Source organism: Lethenteron reissneri, chromosome 7 (genome assembly GCF_015708825.2).
Source record: "Lethenteron reissneri isolate LAM-NWPU_2019-01 chromosome 7, ASM1570882v1, whole genome shotgun sequence".
NCBI lineage: Eukaryota > Metazoa > Chordata > Hyperoartia > Petromyzontiformes > Petromyzontidae > Lethenteron > Lethenteron reissneri.
Genome location: NC_083785.1, coordinates 4,237,501 through 4,254,499, shown reverse-complemented (window position 1 = coordinate 4,254,499; position 16,999 = coordinate 4,237,501). Strand labels below are relative to the sequence as shown.

The 16,999-nt window shown below is 44.4% G+C and overlaps 1 protein-coding gene across 4 annotated transcripts in view; it reads right to left on the bottom strand.

Annotated features, from left to right (window-relative positions):
* Positions 1-776: 776 nt before the first annotated feature.
* LOC133355996 (voltage-dependent L-type calcium channel subunit beta-4-like) overlaps positions 777-16,999 on the bottom strand; it is a 179,262-nt gene continuing 163,039 nt past the window's right edge. For all 4 annotated transcript variants that reach the window (XM_061573469.1, XM_061573478.1, XM_061573496.1 and 1 more), the window contains 3 exons: positions 14,926-15,021; positions 9,459-9,623; positions 777-6,512 (listed from right to left, as the gene is read on the bottom strand). In XM_061573469.1, the coding sequence (XP_061429453.1) occupies positions 5,544-6,512; positions 9,459-9,623; positions 14,926-15,021 (1,230 nt within the window). In that variant the 3' untranslated portion in view covers positions 777-5,543. The remainder of the gene's footprint in view (positions 6,513-9,458; positions 9,624-14,925; positions 15,022-16,999) is intronic.

Genomic DNA, 16,999 nt, shown 5'->3' with positions numbered 1-16,999 from the left:
TTGGCAACTGGGTTCTGTTTCAGCTATTGTACGCGTTCTGGGCAGCTTCATCGATTCAGTTGAGTTTTGTCAAAGGTTTGCAAAAAATCTTGGCTTCAGATCGTACCTTTCGATGCTTCACTTTCACAACCGCCATTTCCTGCGGGTGAAATTTATAAGCCTCCCCTGTGGGATGCTACCGTGGTATAACGGTCAGAACACACTGGGCCTTGCAATCAAGAAGACACCGGTTCTTTTCGATCTGCTGGTACGGCAGCTGCCAAACGATGGCCTAAGTTTCTTGAATCTCCCTGCCTCCGTCCACCCCGCAGTGGTTGTATAGACACAGTCGATCAGGATGGTCGTGCGTGGTGGGGTAAAGTGTGGGTACTCTTGCATATTTTCCAAGACGTCTGGCCAGCATGGAAGAGTAGGCCAAACACCATCTTAGCTCCCTATAGTGGAGACTCTACAACCCGCCCACACCTTCCCCGCACTCACACTAGCAATGGGCAGTGCTCGTGGCAAGTAACGTGGCTCTGAGCCAGAGTTGAAATTGCACATTATGATGTAAACCGGTCTCCAACAGCACAAACTGTTGACTCCCCGCAAAAGTGGTGCTTTACAATCATCGGCCGTGCAGGAGTGACTGAGTCCATCTCAAATGGATCTGAGAACTAGCAAACGACTTGCACCACGCTACGATGCCAGGCACATTGCCCCAATTGCAATCGGCACTAAAAATAATAAGCAAGGAAATTGACGACTCGCAAGAATAAACAAACAAGTCCAAGAAGTGGCTGCAAATAAAATTGGATTGCTTTACATACAGTAGCAACAGCAGGCATTTACAAAGTAACATCTAAGCAATGTGGAAGGAACTTTAGTGAATACAAAAGGATATAAATGCTTTCATAAATCACTTTGCACCATTGTGACATGCAGCAATCATGCTTTAAGTTACATTTCTCTCTTTTTAAAACATCGGAAGTTTTTTGTTTTTATAACATAAATAGTTACTTCGATGCAAGACCACATTTTTTGCAAAAAAAAAAATCTATGGGAGTGTTTTGTGTGTGCGTATTCAACAAGCCAACATCTCACTTAGAAGTAGAAAACCCAGCAAATCTAATGTTTCTACTGTAAACATTTTCTTAAATTTTTGTTAATTTTGTCTTCTATGCAAACCCTGCATTTAGGCAAAATTGTAAAACGCTATTTTGGCTGTCCCTAGATGAACACTCACATTTTACATTATCTGATGGGGTTTGTTAAGAAGCAGGTCTTCGACAAAAAAACATTTTCTGGATACTGTTCAGTAATGAATCTAGCGTTATAATACGTACAGTAGAAAGGTCACGATAGTTGGAATGCTGATATCAGCAATGAGGTGTCCCCAATGGTGGCTCTGAGCCAGTCGGTGGAAATTCATCGTTTCCATGGCAGGGAGTCAGTTTCTCCACAGGGCAACCACTGCTGAAATCCCAAGAAGTGGTGGCACTCACTTAATGAACCCCAAAATGAATGAAGGGGCTGAGTTTTACCAACAACCCCTCACCCATATTTGAACTCACAACCTTCTGGACAGTCCAACATTTCTACCACAGAAATAATCCGATTTTAAAAACAAATAGCAAACACAAGTTTTATATCGTGGTGCTATGCTTTATATCAAGTACAATGTGCATGATTATGAATGTTTCCACTCGATGAATCCCATTATTTTCGATGCGTCAGATCAAAATAAATCATTGGCAGTTGGCATGCCCCGTTGATCTGAACCCATTGCCTGATTTATCAAATGTGTGGCAAATGTACCGATCAAAGTGGCGTGTTTATTTACCCTGCTCACTCTCTCCCCTCCTCTCTTCCCCTTTTGCCCTGACTCCCAGTAATGATACAATCCAACGTAAACAAAAAATCCCAACATCCCACGTAACAACACCAACTTGTGCCCCAACGCAAACCGCAAGACATTTTAACTGCGAACCGTTGTCATTTAATGTGCGGGGTAGGCGATGAGTTTAAAGCCATATTGACAGTTGATTTCTTTTTTTTAAACGAGTTGCCATGGCAAAAGTGTGGGTCGGCCCTAGTATGGTTCACTTTGACAGCCGCAGGGCTAACCTTAGCAAAGACAGTTAAACACATAAAGTCATTGTGAAAATCTCCTCGGTGGGGTGAAAGTAAATCTGACGGGTTTTTTTGCATGCGAGTGCTGTTACGAAAAATGACATTTGATCTAAGCGAAGTTGTCCTGTTTCACCGAACCAGCCAGTCATATGATACGCGATGAAATAAAGCTAAATGTATGCTTTCCTTTTATTCCCTTTTAAAACAAGGTTTGCTTAGCATTTCCTGGCTAAGGTGGGGGATTGTGGAATTCATTCACAGCGTCGTGAAATTTACCAAAATATGATGGGGGAAAAAAAAATCTGCTTCGTTTAAACCATATTCTTATATTGTTGCTGCTGCTGTTTTTGACAATATTATATATATTTATATTTCCATCAATTTGAAGAAAGTGCAAGGTAGGGAGACTATGCATTTTAGTGTATCAAGAAGAAAAATATCCATAATAACTGGTACTAGAGCAATCTGTAAACTCGATGGTGTTAAACCATTAAATATGGATTAACACAATGCCACTTTTTGTCCTACTACATCAGATAGTTAAATGAAAATCATGTCACTGGCATACACAAATTCTATTACTTCAGGTAAACAAACACAAGAGAAAACAAAAATCTTTCAGATTTTTTTGTCACATGCATAAATAAATAAAAATCCCCCCCCCCCAAAAAAAAACATCAGCATTGACCATTTTAAATAAATTACACCATACTTACCACTTTTACAAAGAGCACAACCTTTTTTTGTATATTTACACTCTGTATAATTTTACAGCATTACCATTTTCAATATAAAAAGTTTTTTTTCGTGGGATTTTCGTGTGTGTTTTTGTTTGTTTTTTATTTGTTTTATTCATTTGTTATCTAGCAATCTTATAACAAATACAGTAAGGCTAGTTTTGCACTGAGATAACATCCAAAGACAAAGGTGACATTCAAGTACTGGGTATAGACTGCCCAAGTAAAACGGAACAGGGTAAAAACAAAGCAAGCCGTACCCATTTAGAAATCTGCGGAAGCCTCAAAGAGCAGCAATTGACTTTGGCACCATTTGCTTGGTACTGTAATGAATGATGAGTCATCTTGCTTGGAGCGAAGTAAATGATCAATCCATACTTTGCTCCCTCACCGCTATACGCAACAAAAGACCAAGGTCCTCTATTTAGCCTTACAGATCATAGGGGCAAGTGCTGTTAGCGAGCACCTATTAAGGTTGGCATAACACACAAGGCGGCGGGGGGCGTGGCAAACGCGATGTCCCACAGGCCAGCATTTTTAGTCGAGCACACTAATGACTAGACATTCATTTGAGGCTGAGTATACCTAGCAGTGGGCCAGAAAAGCTTACAATAATTCTTGTTATCATGGCATGGAATTAAACCCAGGTCGCTGGGATTGTTGCACAATGAGCGACCAGTACATCACCGTGACCGCCATAAAATCCTCTAAAAGGGGAAATATTTAATCATCGTGAAGTTTTACAAAATATGGCTTCGTGACACTGGCTCACAAAGCCGACACTTATAAAAGATATCACCAGGCCAAGCAGACATCGTTACTGGCAAAAGATAACCTGAAGAAACACAATGTACAGACGAATACAGTATAAAATTATTAAACTACTGTTGGCAGAACACTTCATTCGTAATCAGAAGGTTGCGAGTTCAAATATTCAAAAATCCTGGTTGAGGGTTGGCACTGTTCACACAGCCATCCGGGGTCGATTAAAAACAACAACAGCCACGACATATGGAGTCAACGGCGATCGTCATCGGGAGACAGCGGGCAACGCCATAAAAAGGTAAAAGTGCAGTCCTGCACTGGCTGCTGACTGTGGGACCGCCATAGCAAAAGCGAAATTTCCACCACTGGCTCTTGGCCTGCGAATGGAGATGAGCACTGTTCCATGGGCATTGGCAGTAGATGCTGCTCTGACTTGTCTTAACCCGATGAGAGACCACAACTGAAATGCTAACCACCTAAATTGTTCCTTGCTAAAACTCAAAATGACGCAATGGCTTGTGACACACTGCCTTTTGCGAATTGGCATGAATTGACGATGAAACGTTAACCCTAACCCCGATTTATGAAACCGAAAGCTGCGCCTTGGAGATGAGTTTGGCGGAACGAGCATCACGCCTCGTGTTCAACGGATCTGAACGCACCCGTGGGCTTCCGCAGAATTCTACTGGCACTATGCATTCAGCAAAAAACATTCAGCGATTCTATATGGGAGGCATAAGGTACATCAATAACTCCACCTAATAATCGCTCGAGCGTAGAGACTGCAGAATTTATATGAGAAGCGTTACACCTAGGGGTAAAAAGCTAAACTTGCATGTGGATGGAAGCAGAAATATTGAAGCGTTGAAGGCAGTCAAACAGAAAGGATGCATTGCCATCTCAAACGGCGGCTCATCGGAAAAAAAATGAGCCCAGTTAAAACGTTCGAGGCATCTCACATGAGAGAACGATCTCACGAAACGAAATGATGGAAAATGAAAATGAACATGAATTCACGATGAAACAGCTGAGTCAAAACAAAACACACAATTAAAATATCTATATAAATAGATAAATTAATAAAACATTCATGAGGAGGAAGGAAGGTTTTCATGTGGTTTTATACATCATGAGAGAGAGAGTATTGTTGTTTACATCCATATAAACGTAAACAAACACTGGACAGCCAAGAAACTTTATGTCAGTTAAGCGGGCGTGTGGGGGATTGTGGGAAATCCAGGGAGCACAGGATCGTGACTCGGTGAACATGCAAGTGAAAGAGACCGAGTGACCTGAATTCTGTTATTGGCAAAGAACGGCCAGAAATTGGCAACAAAAGTAGTTGTTGGGATTTGGTCAATTTTCCACCAAATATTGGCAGAAATTGCTTTCTGCAGCCACAGAAATGAGGCCCGAAGTCTCGGCACAGACCTGTTGCTCGTCATTGGTTTCTTTTTAGTTTTTTAGTTTGTGTTTTTTTTTATCTCATTTTTATTTTTTCAAATAATCGCCAACTCTCACGTCACCGTTATTTGAAATGTCTTAAACGTTAATAATAATAACGGTAATAACGACGATAGAGAAGTAGAATTCTACTTACAACATAAAATAGAAACATAAAAAAGAATAATGGCCATGTAGAAATGGACAATAACAGTAATAAATAGAAATGAACAGAATAAACGTGAATTGTAATCATCATGAAATAAACATGAAATAAATTGGAGGAAATTGTAAAAAAAAAAGAATAAAATACTCTGATAATATTAATAATCCATTAAAGTATAACATGTTACACCACTAAATAAATATTATCCTTTACAAGCACTCACAAATGTTCACACTTCTCATCACTAAGCCCAACAAGTAGTACGCTCACGTACACACGCACGCACGCTCAACACTTCTCAGCGACCATGGGCCAACACCTCATGGCCGCACGTACATATCCTGTGCCCACGCATCACTGGAATTCTTGACAATCATCAGCTCGGCACTGCTTGCACCGCCACCGCTGCCTCCGCCTCCACCGCCACCACCACCACTTCCGCCACCTCCGCCGCCACCACTGTCACCGTCGGGCTCGTAGTAGCGATCGTGAGAGCGATCACGTGACCGGTGTCGCTGCTGCTGCTGTTGCTGCTGTTGTTGTTGTTGCTGCTGCTGCTGCTGCCGATTTCGCTCGTTGCGATCGACCTCCCTCGACCGCTCGCGACCCCGGTTCCTCTCCCAGGATCCCCGCGATGACGATGACGTTTGCTGCCGCACGTCGTTCGAAGTCATCGGTGGCGGCGTCGACTCCTCGTCTGCGTATTCGCGCTCGCGGCTCCTGTGACGGGACCTCTGCTGCTGATACTGCTGCTGCTGCTGTTGGTGGTGATGCTGCTGCTGCTGCTGCTGTTGATGGTGCTGATGGTGGTGGGACTGCGGCTGCCCCTCCAGAAAGTCCTCTTCACCTTGCTCCTCCGTGTAGGCCGAGTCTCGGCTGTCCTGCGTCTCCGAGTCGAACGTGTCTTGCCGGGCGAGGCTGCCCATGCGGCCGTTGTTGCCGCCTCCCATTGTGCCCCGGTCGCCTCCGACCCTGGGCCCCATCCCATTGCCCCCTTCCCTGCCGCCGCCGCCGCCACCGTTTCCATCCATCCACTGGCACGCGAGGTGTTGGCGGGACGACGAGGAGGACGGAGTGGTCGGGGAGTGCACGCGCTGCTGTTGCTGCTGCTGCTGCTGGTGGTTCTGTAGGTGGTGGTGCTGTTGGTGCTGGTGGTGATGCTGGTGGTGGTGGTTGCTGTAGGGTCGTCGGGGGTCAGTCTCGCTGGGTTCGGCCGAAGTCCGCTCGGGGGTGGAGATGTCCGTGAGCTCCTCGCCGTGCACAAGGTGGGAAGCAACGACCCCACCGCTCTGAGGTTTGGCAGAATGTGGATGCACGGACGCACACACGCACGTTCATACACACAGACAACAATAACAAGAGCTATGATTTGTCTCGGCTGGCCAGTGCCAGACAATTTGAATCGAGGCCCAGTGTGGAGTGGATATGGCTCGCTGGCTGGAGCATTTCGAACAGATTCTGGTGCCATGGGTTACTATCTTTTTACGATCATTGCGACCTTCGCTGTTCTGCCTCCTGTTATTGGCAACCTCCACTCGATGACGAGAGGCATCAATCACGAGTACGAGTCATGGGCAAATACGCTTAGCTCCAGGTCCTTTTCCTGTACCATGTCAGCCCGTCTCTGTGCATGCTTAGGCTTCGCGATCCGGTGATGTGGTGACTGGGCATGTCTGCTACCAGGACCAATCAATCAATACTTGCTGGCAGGGATATGGAAGTTTGTTCATATCTTTCAAGCATCGGTGAGCTCACTTGCTCTCATTTAATAAAACCCACAATTGCACGATCACTGGCAGGCTAGCATTCATGTTTCAAGCCAGTGAATATTTTTTCTGAAAGGGGGTTGACATTTTTTTGGACCCTGTGCTTTGTGGTGAGCATTACCATACCTGGGAAGACCCAAGGCACTGTGTGTGGCAAATATACCAGGCAGCTTCCAGACAGCGCAAGGCATCTCATACGTAATCAACTGAGTGCTGTGGGGGAAGGTGGAGTGTTCAATACGTGAACATATCTGGACAGTTAATTTTGGTGGAGTTGATGGTAAGACCCACCACTGTGTGACAGGTTGCCGGTTCAGCAGCAGCGTCTCCAACTCTTTCTTAGAATGGGCAAGCAGGTTATAATTGTCAGCCCCTTTGTCAACAATCGCCAGGTCCTTATGCCTTTAAGAGTGATAATGTCTCCTGTATTCCGGTTCACCGTACGGGGTGTGTATTGGTTGCTTTGGAAGGCTAGAGACTGACCTGGGGCCAATAAACACACAGACCACAAGGGAGTGCGCACTGAAAACCCAAAAACCCACAGGCGTACTCAGGAACGTATTTGGAATCGATTTATTTATCTTATTATTTGTTTCTCAAGGCATCACACATGCTATGACAAGAAAGATTTGTGAGGTGGCTTTGCCAATTGTCTCGCGTTCATACTTAACCTTCGCAATTGTGTTAACACGGACCAATCATTCACACTACCTTTGCAGGAGCCTAACACCGACCTGAACTCTGTCACTTTTCTGAACGTCATATCTCTCAATGATCCTGTACATTCTTAATTTTGGAGCTTTCGTGACTGCAGGAATTATTCTTTGGTTTTTTCGGTAAAGTCACGTATAAAAATAAAATAATAAATTAAATAATAGCATACGACGTTTCGATTGCAACACAAGCAATCATCATCAGGTATAATGAAATAGCGACATAGAATATAACCAGAAAACTATAGACAGACATATAAGCAGACAGATATCACCAAGATACATAGAGAGAGCAACCCAGGTACAGAGAGAGGTGATCGTCTCTGTGGGGTGGCCTTAAATAGACAGAGGGGGGCGGAGGCAGAGAGAGGGAGGGGGTAGGGAAAACATTTACATGTCAATGAGTACGAAGGGAGGGGAGTAAGGTAAGCAGGCTTAGAGGGAGACAGAACACACTAAATTAAATAACCTAGCAAAGTATCGAAATGTTACATAACATTTCGATACATTTCGATACATTTCGATACTTTGCTAGGTTATTTAATTTAGTGTGTTCTGTTTATACCTCCAGTATAAATAAAGATTCTGAGTCTAGATGCCAAGGCCTTCCAGGTGTTTTTTTTGTATATATATTTTACAAACATCTAAATATAGGGCGGCAGAGCTTAGGCAATTGTTGGCACCGGGTTTGGTTGCCTTCCCACTCATCTATAATTGCTTCAGAATAATTCACTGTCTCCCTGAAAGTGAATTAAAATTCGTCCGTATTATATTTAGTATCACGATACTTCCAGCAGAGCAGGAACTCTCTCCAGCCTTTCACACCCCCAGTGAACTCAACCATCCCCCTCTGCTTCATGGTGCTTTCTGTGTTTAGTTTGTGGTCTTTCCCCCACACCTCCTATTAGCATGGTTCGCTACAGCGAGGGAAAAAAGTATTTGATCCCCTGCTGATTTTGTACGTTTGCCCACTGACAAAGAAATTATCAATCTATAATTTTATATGGTAGGTTTATTTGAATAGTGAGAGACAGAATAACAACAACTAAATCCAGAAAAACGCATGTCAAAAATGTTATAAATTGCTTTGCATTTTAATGAGGGAAATAAATATTTCACCCGCTCTCAATCAGAAACATTTTTGACATGCGTTTTTCTGGATTTAGTTGTTGTTATTCTGTCTCTCACTGTTCAAATAAACCTACCATATAAAATTATAGACTGATAATTTATTTGTCAGTGGGCAAACGTACAAAATCAGCAGGGGATCAAATACTTTTTTTCCCTCACTGTATGTACGGTGCAAAAGAAGTGCAACATACATACATATGGTGACTTGGAGTAAACTGCACAGCAGTCATTTATTTAACGTTATTAAAGTGCAAACGATGAACTGTAAATATTGAGTTAATTGTTATTAACTAAGCGGGCTTCGGTGCTCATGAAAAATTAAATTTAATTAAAATGTTATCGCCCTGATATTGAATTATTTCCAGCACCACGCACACTGGTCCCTTCACCAAACTCGTACTGGCCAGCATGGTGAAGTATGGTCAAACAAACCTCCCTACCACGGACAACGGCACGGCGAGCAGCCTTCATCCAACAGTGGATTGCCGGCAGGGGTAGGCAGACCAGATTGGGCGGGGGGGGGGGGCACACTGCTGGCACGCGGCGCTGGCACGAAGCGCTAGCGCGTGCTATGTGGAGTGCTGGCACGTGGGTGCGTGCGTGCGTGCGGGCGTTCGCCGGTTACCTGCACGCTGGTGGGCGCCGCGTTGCCGATGGTCCTCTCCAGTAGCGGGTTCGGCGGGTTGGCGCTGGGCGGATGCGTGGCGCGCCAGTACGCCTCCAGGTACTCGGAGAGGTGCTCGCACGCGTCCTCCAGCTGGTTCTCGTCCAAGATCACGTCGAACAGATCCTGCCGACGGTGCAAGGAGGAGCGCGCGCACGTGTGAACACGGAGAGGGCCAGTGTGCCCATTCACATGTCCGGTGGCTTTTTGCCGCACCGTTGATAATAATGTTTAGACGCAGCACCAAGTATTCATGTAATGCCGAGTAGACCTAGAGGTTTCTTCTTCAGATACCGTCTGTCTGGCCAGCAGCGACCACGGATGTGAATTATGTCCCCTCCGTCGCTGTATGGTGTCTGCCAATTCCACAGCTTAGTTCGTCACCAATCCCCTCTGGTCTGCGTCCTCCTTCACTTCATTGACCCAACAATGCAATTGACAAACTGATGATAGCCATGGCTAAGAATTAAACTCAGGTCGCTGGTTCATAGCACAATTAGATAACCGCAACGCCCACCGCTTCCCCCAATGCAACACGCGTAAACAATAACAGCCACCGTTCTCCACCAAGTGACGGAGGCATCACCACAGCGCTTGCGCCGGACTAGGTACACTCCGAGGCCACGTAAATTGTCGAAAACTCACTGGCAGTGCGCGGGAAAGAGCTAGGTGTTATGGGTAGCCGCACCACCTGAGCTCTGCACTGTGCCAGTTTGCTGCGTTTTAGCGGCCCGGCACTGATTGTTGTTGTGAGCGTCACTTTTCCAATCTCCATCGTTATTGGAGGTTGATTGCCTCAAATGCCCAGTAGCATCCTTCATGAGCCTCCTCTACAGAGACCAACCATGACATCACTGGTTTGAGTAATAGGCAAGTCCAAGCAGCTTCAAAGCATCCTATACCATATCAGCCCATCTCTTCATTTATCAGGGCCATGTATCCTTAGCACCATTTATATGGCTAAACAGATGCTATTTGGGCATGTAGTGGCAAGACATGCGGGCTACATGACCTAAAGAACGCATCCTCAACTGCTGCAGGAACTCAACTGATCGGAACCTGTCATCTATTTGATGGCTCTGTGAGCTCCTCACAATATACAGCCTGGATAAACCCAGGTTTGATTGTGAGCAGGCCTGCCTGCATGTTGCAATGCAGTGTAGGTGCTCTTGTAAAGGGGGTCCACATCTCACAAGCGTAGAGAAGAGACGGCATGATTGACGCCGAAAAGATCCAATATGGCTTTGGATGAACTCTCATACAGCGCTACTCAGCCGATGAAAATATGTCACGTGACTGATTTAGAATGAAACCCTCATTGTCAAACCGAAGCTAGCTATAAGCGCAACTGCCTAGGTATGGGAGTTCCTCCACCCTATCTACATCTACCCCATTACTCACGGAGATTTGAGGTGATGGAGTGTTCTATGAAACGAAGTATCCAGGCTAGTGCCACGCTTTCATTGTGAGCTCCAGCCTCGGGAGAAAGAGCTCGAATTTCTTCTCAGAGTGAGCAGCACGTAGCATGCAGGTCATCAGATACATAACACGTTTGACCAGTATGCAGCCATCCCTTGACTGCACCCAGGCATCGATCATCCTCCTATTGTATCTCTACCAAATGGAAATTCCTCTGATGCAGATAGGGATGGAAGGCTTCTCAAACTACACGGTAAAAAATATGAGTATCAGGGCCAGAGGACATCCCTGCTGCACCATATGGTGAACAGGGAATAACTCTGCTGTACCCAGACCTGACCACCACCATGAAGGTCCTTACTTATCATGAGCAGAGGTACAGGGCACCCCAACATCACAAAGACCTGGCCTGTGGATAGTATCGTAGACCATGACCAGATCAAAAACAGAGATGTAGATTATATTTACATTCCCTACGCCTCCGTTGTTACAGGCAAATGGCAAACATGGCATCTGTGCAGAACTGCCCTGGTCTGAAACCACCTAGGGGTTATGTAAGATTGTCTTCATTGTGCTTGGCAAGAAAATGTTGAATAATTTGTGCCACGGCATTTCCCATAAATCTTAGGATAGAGATTCCCATGTAGTTGTTTCAAGCAGGAAATCCTTCCCATCTTTTGAATTCTGCAGAACCAATCCAGTGGTTCAATCAACCGCACGCTCTGCCACCCTTCCTCAGCAATTCACTTGGGAAGTCATCTCTGCCTGGTGCTTTACCTGATCTCAGGCCCTTGATTGCTTTTTGCACTTCCTCGGGAGATGGCGCATCTTCCAGCCACTCCAAAATAAAACTAAACTACAGGGTGTTTTAAAACGATGGACCCGATTTGAAATCGCTATATCTCTGCAACCACGAACCGCCCATGAATGAAACTCTTACCACTTGAAAGAGCGGGGCATAGAGAGGGCGGGGTATAGAGAGGGCGGGGCATAAAGTTTCAAATGATTACCGCAAGATGCCTCTCCCAGCGCGCAAACAGCCCCTAGCCTCAGTCATTCGCAAGACACACTGCCTCAACGTTGGATAGGTCGCACGGGACCCCAAGACTTGGCGCTACACTCTTGGCCCCCAAGATCCCCAGACATCACACCCTTGCGATTTTTCTTGTGGGGATACGACAAAGACCGTGTTTTTGTGCCACCATTAGCAACTAATCCGGATGACCTCAAAAACAGAATCACGGCAGCGGTGACTTCAGTGGAAGAAGACACTTCGAGAGGCGTTTGGGACGAATTCAACTATCGTCTCGATGTTGTCCGTACAGCAGGTGGAGGGCACATAGAGCATTTATAAAAATGGTTAGTAAAACTTTATAACTAATTAAACCGTTTGTAACTTTTTGTGTAATTGTAACATGTTGCCATCGTGAAATATACTGCTTTGAAATTGGGTCCATCATTTTCGAACACCCTGTATTTTACCACTGAGCATAATACTTTTTTTTTAGAAGTGACCTGGCTATCACAAATGAAAGCCCAATTAAGTGGCTTATCGTGTGCAAATGTATAGCAGCCAAATACTCTAAATACATGTTTTTAAATGTGGAGGGGAAAACCGGAGAACCCGGAGAAAAATCCACAGGGAGAGAGACATGCAAACTCCAAATACACAGGCGTCAGGGTCAGGATCAAACCCATGACCTCCTGTACACCAGGCGAGGTAGTTAACATCTCGCCACTGCGGCTCCCATGGCTTAGAATGCTCCTAACCTGGCACTAGAACTCTAATAACATCGCTACCACTTATTGGCAAATCAAAACTGTTGTTGTATTTGTGTGTGTACATACGTGCATGAGTGTATACAAAATGTGTATGTCTGTCTGTATGTATATATGTGCATCTGTCAGAGCGTCAGGCTAAGCATCAATTGCAACCTGCAATTAATGATGGGGGGGAGGGTGCAACTTCCACCAACGTTTAATGCTCCGCAGCCCTATTGGGGTCAACCGCTCATGCCCAAAAGTTTCTTCTCCAATAATTCACAGAGAACCCAGCATTGTTCCCCTTTAAGATGATAATAAGAGTGGCACTGCAGAGTTACTCTTAGAAAATAGCAATGCGATAGAACTGTGGCAGACAAGCTGAAGACGATTGTGTGGCTTTGTTGAGCCAGATCGCTGTTGTAAGAGAAAATAAAATGATTTAACTAAGTAAAAGTAATCCCAGTGAAGTTACTTCGCACGACGATATAGCAGTTCACTTGGCCATCATAATGTCATCCCATAAGGTTTTGCTTTTATGAGCAGTGCAGCTTAAAACTCACGTTAAAAACTCCCTCTGACATACAGCCAAGCTGTGCCCCTACATCATAAAAAGAAAAAACTTTACGTTTTTTTTATCTCAGTCTCCATTTAAACACTGTGGTCAGTTCCAAAACGGAACAGCACGTAGCTGCAGGCCTGGGCATGACTCAGGTGACCACGAGTCCAACCTACTTAAACCTGATTGTATAAATGAGAGATGAACTTGACACACACACACATATATATATATAAAACAATTCAGCTGAGCAGGATCTTATACTTATAGAGCGCCGCTATAAGGCGCTTTACAAGGGTTATAAACGGCACAATGAAGCAAAAAATTATATGGTGGCATATGAACGGAGGGGAGGGGGATAGGGATCGGTAAGGGGAGAGAGGTTCGTGGGAACGGGAATTACGGGGGTGCCTAGGGGTGGAGGGAAGGATGGGCCAGAGAGAAGAGATGGGTCTTGGCGGGGAGGGTGCTCGCTTAATGTGGAGGGAATGTTTGTTCCAGAAACGAGATTGTGCCCAGAGAGAGAACAGTGATAAGTAGGAGGGATTGAGATGATCTTGTTTTTTCCAATGTTCTGAGTCTGTATCACTTGATACAGCTGTCGTGCTGTGACGGTTCCACCTGAAGACGGAAGCTTGTGTTGCCTCCGAAACGTCGTGATTTTTATTTTATTTTTTATTTAACTTTTATTAATTTTAATTTTTTACCTACGTTACTTTACCGAAAAAACCTAAGAATATCTCTCATATATGTTGCTTTAGTTTGCACTGAGCCGTAAGAATCATAAACATGGCCTGGTGTCACTTATGCACTCGTAGCGACGCCAGAGTTCTTAATTACACCGGTGGTGTCATTAAGTATTCAAGTACTTAGTTTTCGTCGCACAAATTTTAATTCACAGCACTATTATTTGCATGTATCCCAAGACCCGCATACAGCACCCACACACACACCGCTATGGAACTAGCAAATTGCAATAAATTTAGCAATTGCATGAAATGACACATTTTGTTTATTGGAATTTTCTTTTCGCTATAAGTACTTTAAATTGAAAATGTGGCACGTTACAACTAGAGGTGAGGGGGAATGTAAACCTTATATTTGAACATGTGATTATGAATCTATATACCCATCAAACGTCAAACCTCTTTGACACCACACACAGCCAATTGTGCTAAGACATACAATAAGCAACGTTTTGGCCATTGACCCTTCTTCATATAAGGGCCATTACTAAAAACGTTGCTTTTTTAAGGCAGTGTTTTTGACGAATGTGTCGAGTTTTTATCGTTAATTGTGTATATATATAGTTCTACCCGAAGACGGTTGCTTGTGTTGCAATCGAAACGTCGTACTCTATTATTTTTGAATTAGATTTATTTCTACGTGACTTTACCGAAAGAAGCAAAGAGTAATTCCTGCAGTCACGAAAGCTTCAAACCAAGTTTACATATATTGTATTTTCTATATTATAACAAAACATTTGTTTTCCCCTGTATGTTTAAATCAGAATGTGTGGGTGCATCATATTTTCCAGAGCATCTTATAATCCGGATAATGTGGTATACGTGATGTGACCAAAAACACGAACATCATAAATATCAGGATCTCATGTGTCATATAAGCGGGAGAAAAAACTGAAAAAGTGAAGCTGTCCCAATGTCGGATTTCTTACGCAATGCGCAATACCTGAGGACACTGAGTGAGTTTATCAGAAGCCACCATCTGCACATTCAGGTGTTTGCTCTGAGACTTCCCGCGAGACTTGATCAGCCGCTGTAGAACCTGAGAGCACAACAATAACAACAACACCAATAGCAGAGTTGGCAATGATAGTGGTGGCATCATCGTAAATGATAGCAACAACAACATTCACATTTATAGTATTACGAAGTCACCGATTTCAAGACGAATTCTGTTCTTAGACGTCCGACTGTGGGCGCAATAATGTACGATTGAAAAGGTAATTCAGCAAGCGAGCCGATTTCTCCATCCACGTGGATTCAGAAGCAACACCCTGTATGTACGTACGTCAGTTGAACTTATTTCGCGTCGTACGTAGCCAACCGTGCTAATCGTAGGTGCGGGGAAGTATCGTATGTGTGAGGCACTCCTTATTTCCTCTCATGCCGCTAAATACAAATTATCAAAACAGAAATTGGACGAACATTCGTGCAGCACCCGCCTGAAACAAAGAGTGAAGACCCGTCGACATTTTCTCTCATAAACGATTGTTTGGGGGGCGGAATTAGAAGGGTGGTGTGGGGGAAAGTGGCTACTATATGGAAAGGTGATGACCTGCGCAGATTGGTTGAGGGGGGGGGGGGTCTCACGTGGTTTGTGAGGGGGCTTTCCAGGAGTATCAAGTCTGGGTGAGTGGGGGTGAATTAATAATAAAATATTATATCCTCGAATGAGCGTGAATGGGGTTTGCAATTCTCTATTGGTGACCCAGAGTCAGCAGTGGGAACGGCACGTTGCAATAGTGGAGGTCAGACTTGTCCAGTCATCTGTCCGTTGGTATTTTATGGGAATGCGTCCTTTGAGCAGCATTATACCCACGCTGCTTAAAGAGATCCACTCCCAGAAGGCCGTTGCGGCTAATGGGATGTGAGAAAAAAAAATTTTACATGGAGAAATTATTTCGTTTCTCGTTACTGATATTCTCCACAATCTTTGCCCAACGATGGTTAGATGGTCACAGAGACCACAGTCGCCATCTGGTGGTGAACACAGTGAAAGTAGCATGGACGAAACGCCACACGACAGGACTCCGATGTGTTTGACTTGATCAAGAGCGGATACAATCCAGACTCGAGCCTTTGACCTTGGCAATGTCAGCTCATTGGTCTGTAATGGCCATTACGAACCCATTTAGCCTTCTGCCACTCATTTTATACTTAACTTAGATTTGTTGCGCGTGTAAGCGATACACGAAGGCAGGGTCGAGGAGTCACTTGCCGATTCGTAATGAACCAGTGGGTTAGGCCACATAATGAACTAACTAAATTCGTGTAATTAAGGCCTTCCACCACCCGACACAGGCAAACAAATTCAATTGTCACGTGATGTACAAGTGTGTTAACATCTCGCCACGGTGGCAAGATGTTAACTACCTCGCCTGGTATACAGGATGGTCGTGGGTTCGATCCCGACCCTGATGCTTGTATATTTGGAGTTTGCGTGTTCTCCCCGTAGTCGCGTGGATTTTTCTCCGGGTGCTTGGGTTTTTCCCTCCACATTTAGAAACATGCGTTTAGAGTATTTGGCGACGATAAAATACCACGTGATAAGCCACTTCGTTGGGCAATCACTTGTGGGCAGGTCGCTTCAGAAAAAGAGCTTTTTAGATCAGTGGGCCTTACCTGGTAAAATAAAAAAAATAGTTTAGTTTAACAACGCACTGATTATTATTGTTGCAGCTCAGAAGAAATGTAAAGAACAATTCTCAAAGCAATATTTAGCAATGAGATATGCTTCATTTTAAATCATGTCAAACATCATCACGAAATTGACTTCCTGGATTGTTATTCTGACTTTCTGGATCTTGCCATAGTGTATGTTGTATTATTATGTGTTCAATGTGTAATCGGATTACTGTGACTTAGCATATGCAATTGATTACTCTTTAAGATTACGTTCATTTGCATCTACTCCAAAATCATTCCAAAATCAATTAAATGGGGACAAGAATCACGACAGCAGCTTGGGTTAAGTAGGACAGAAGCAGTTAATGCATACAGATGGTTTTACACAAACATGA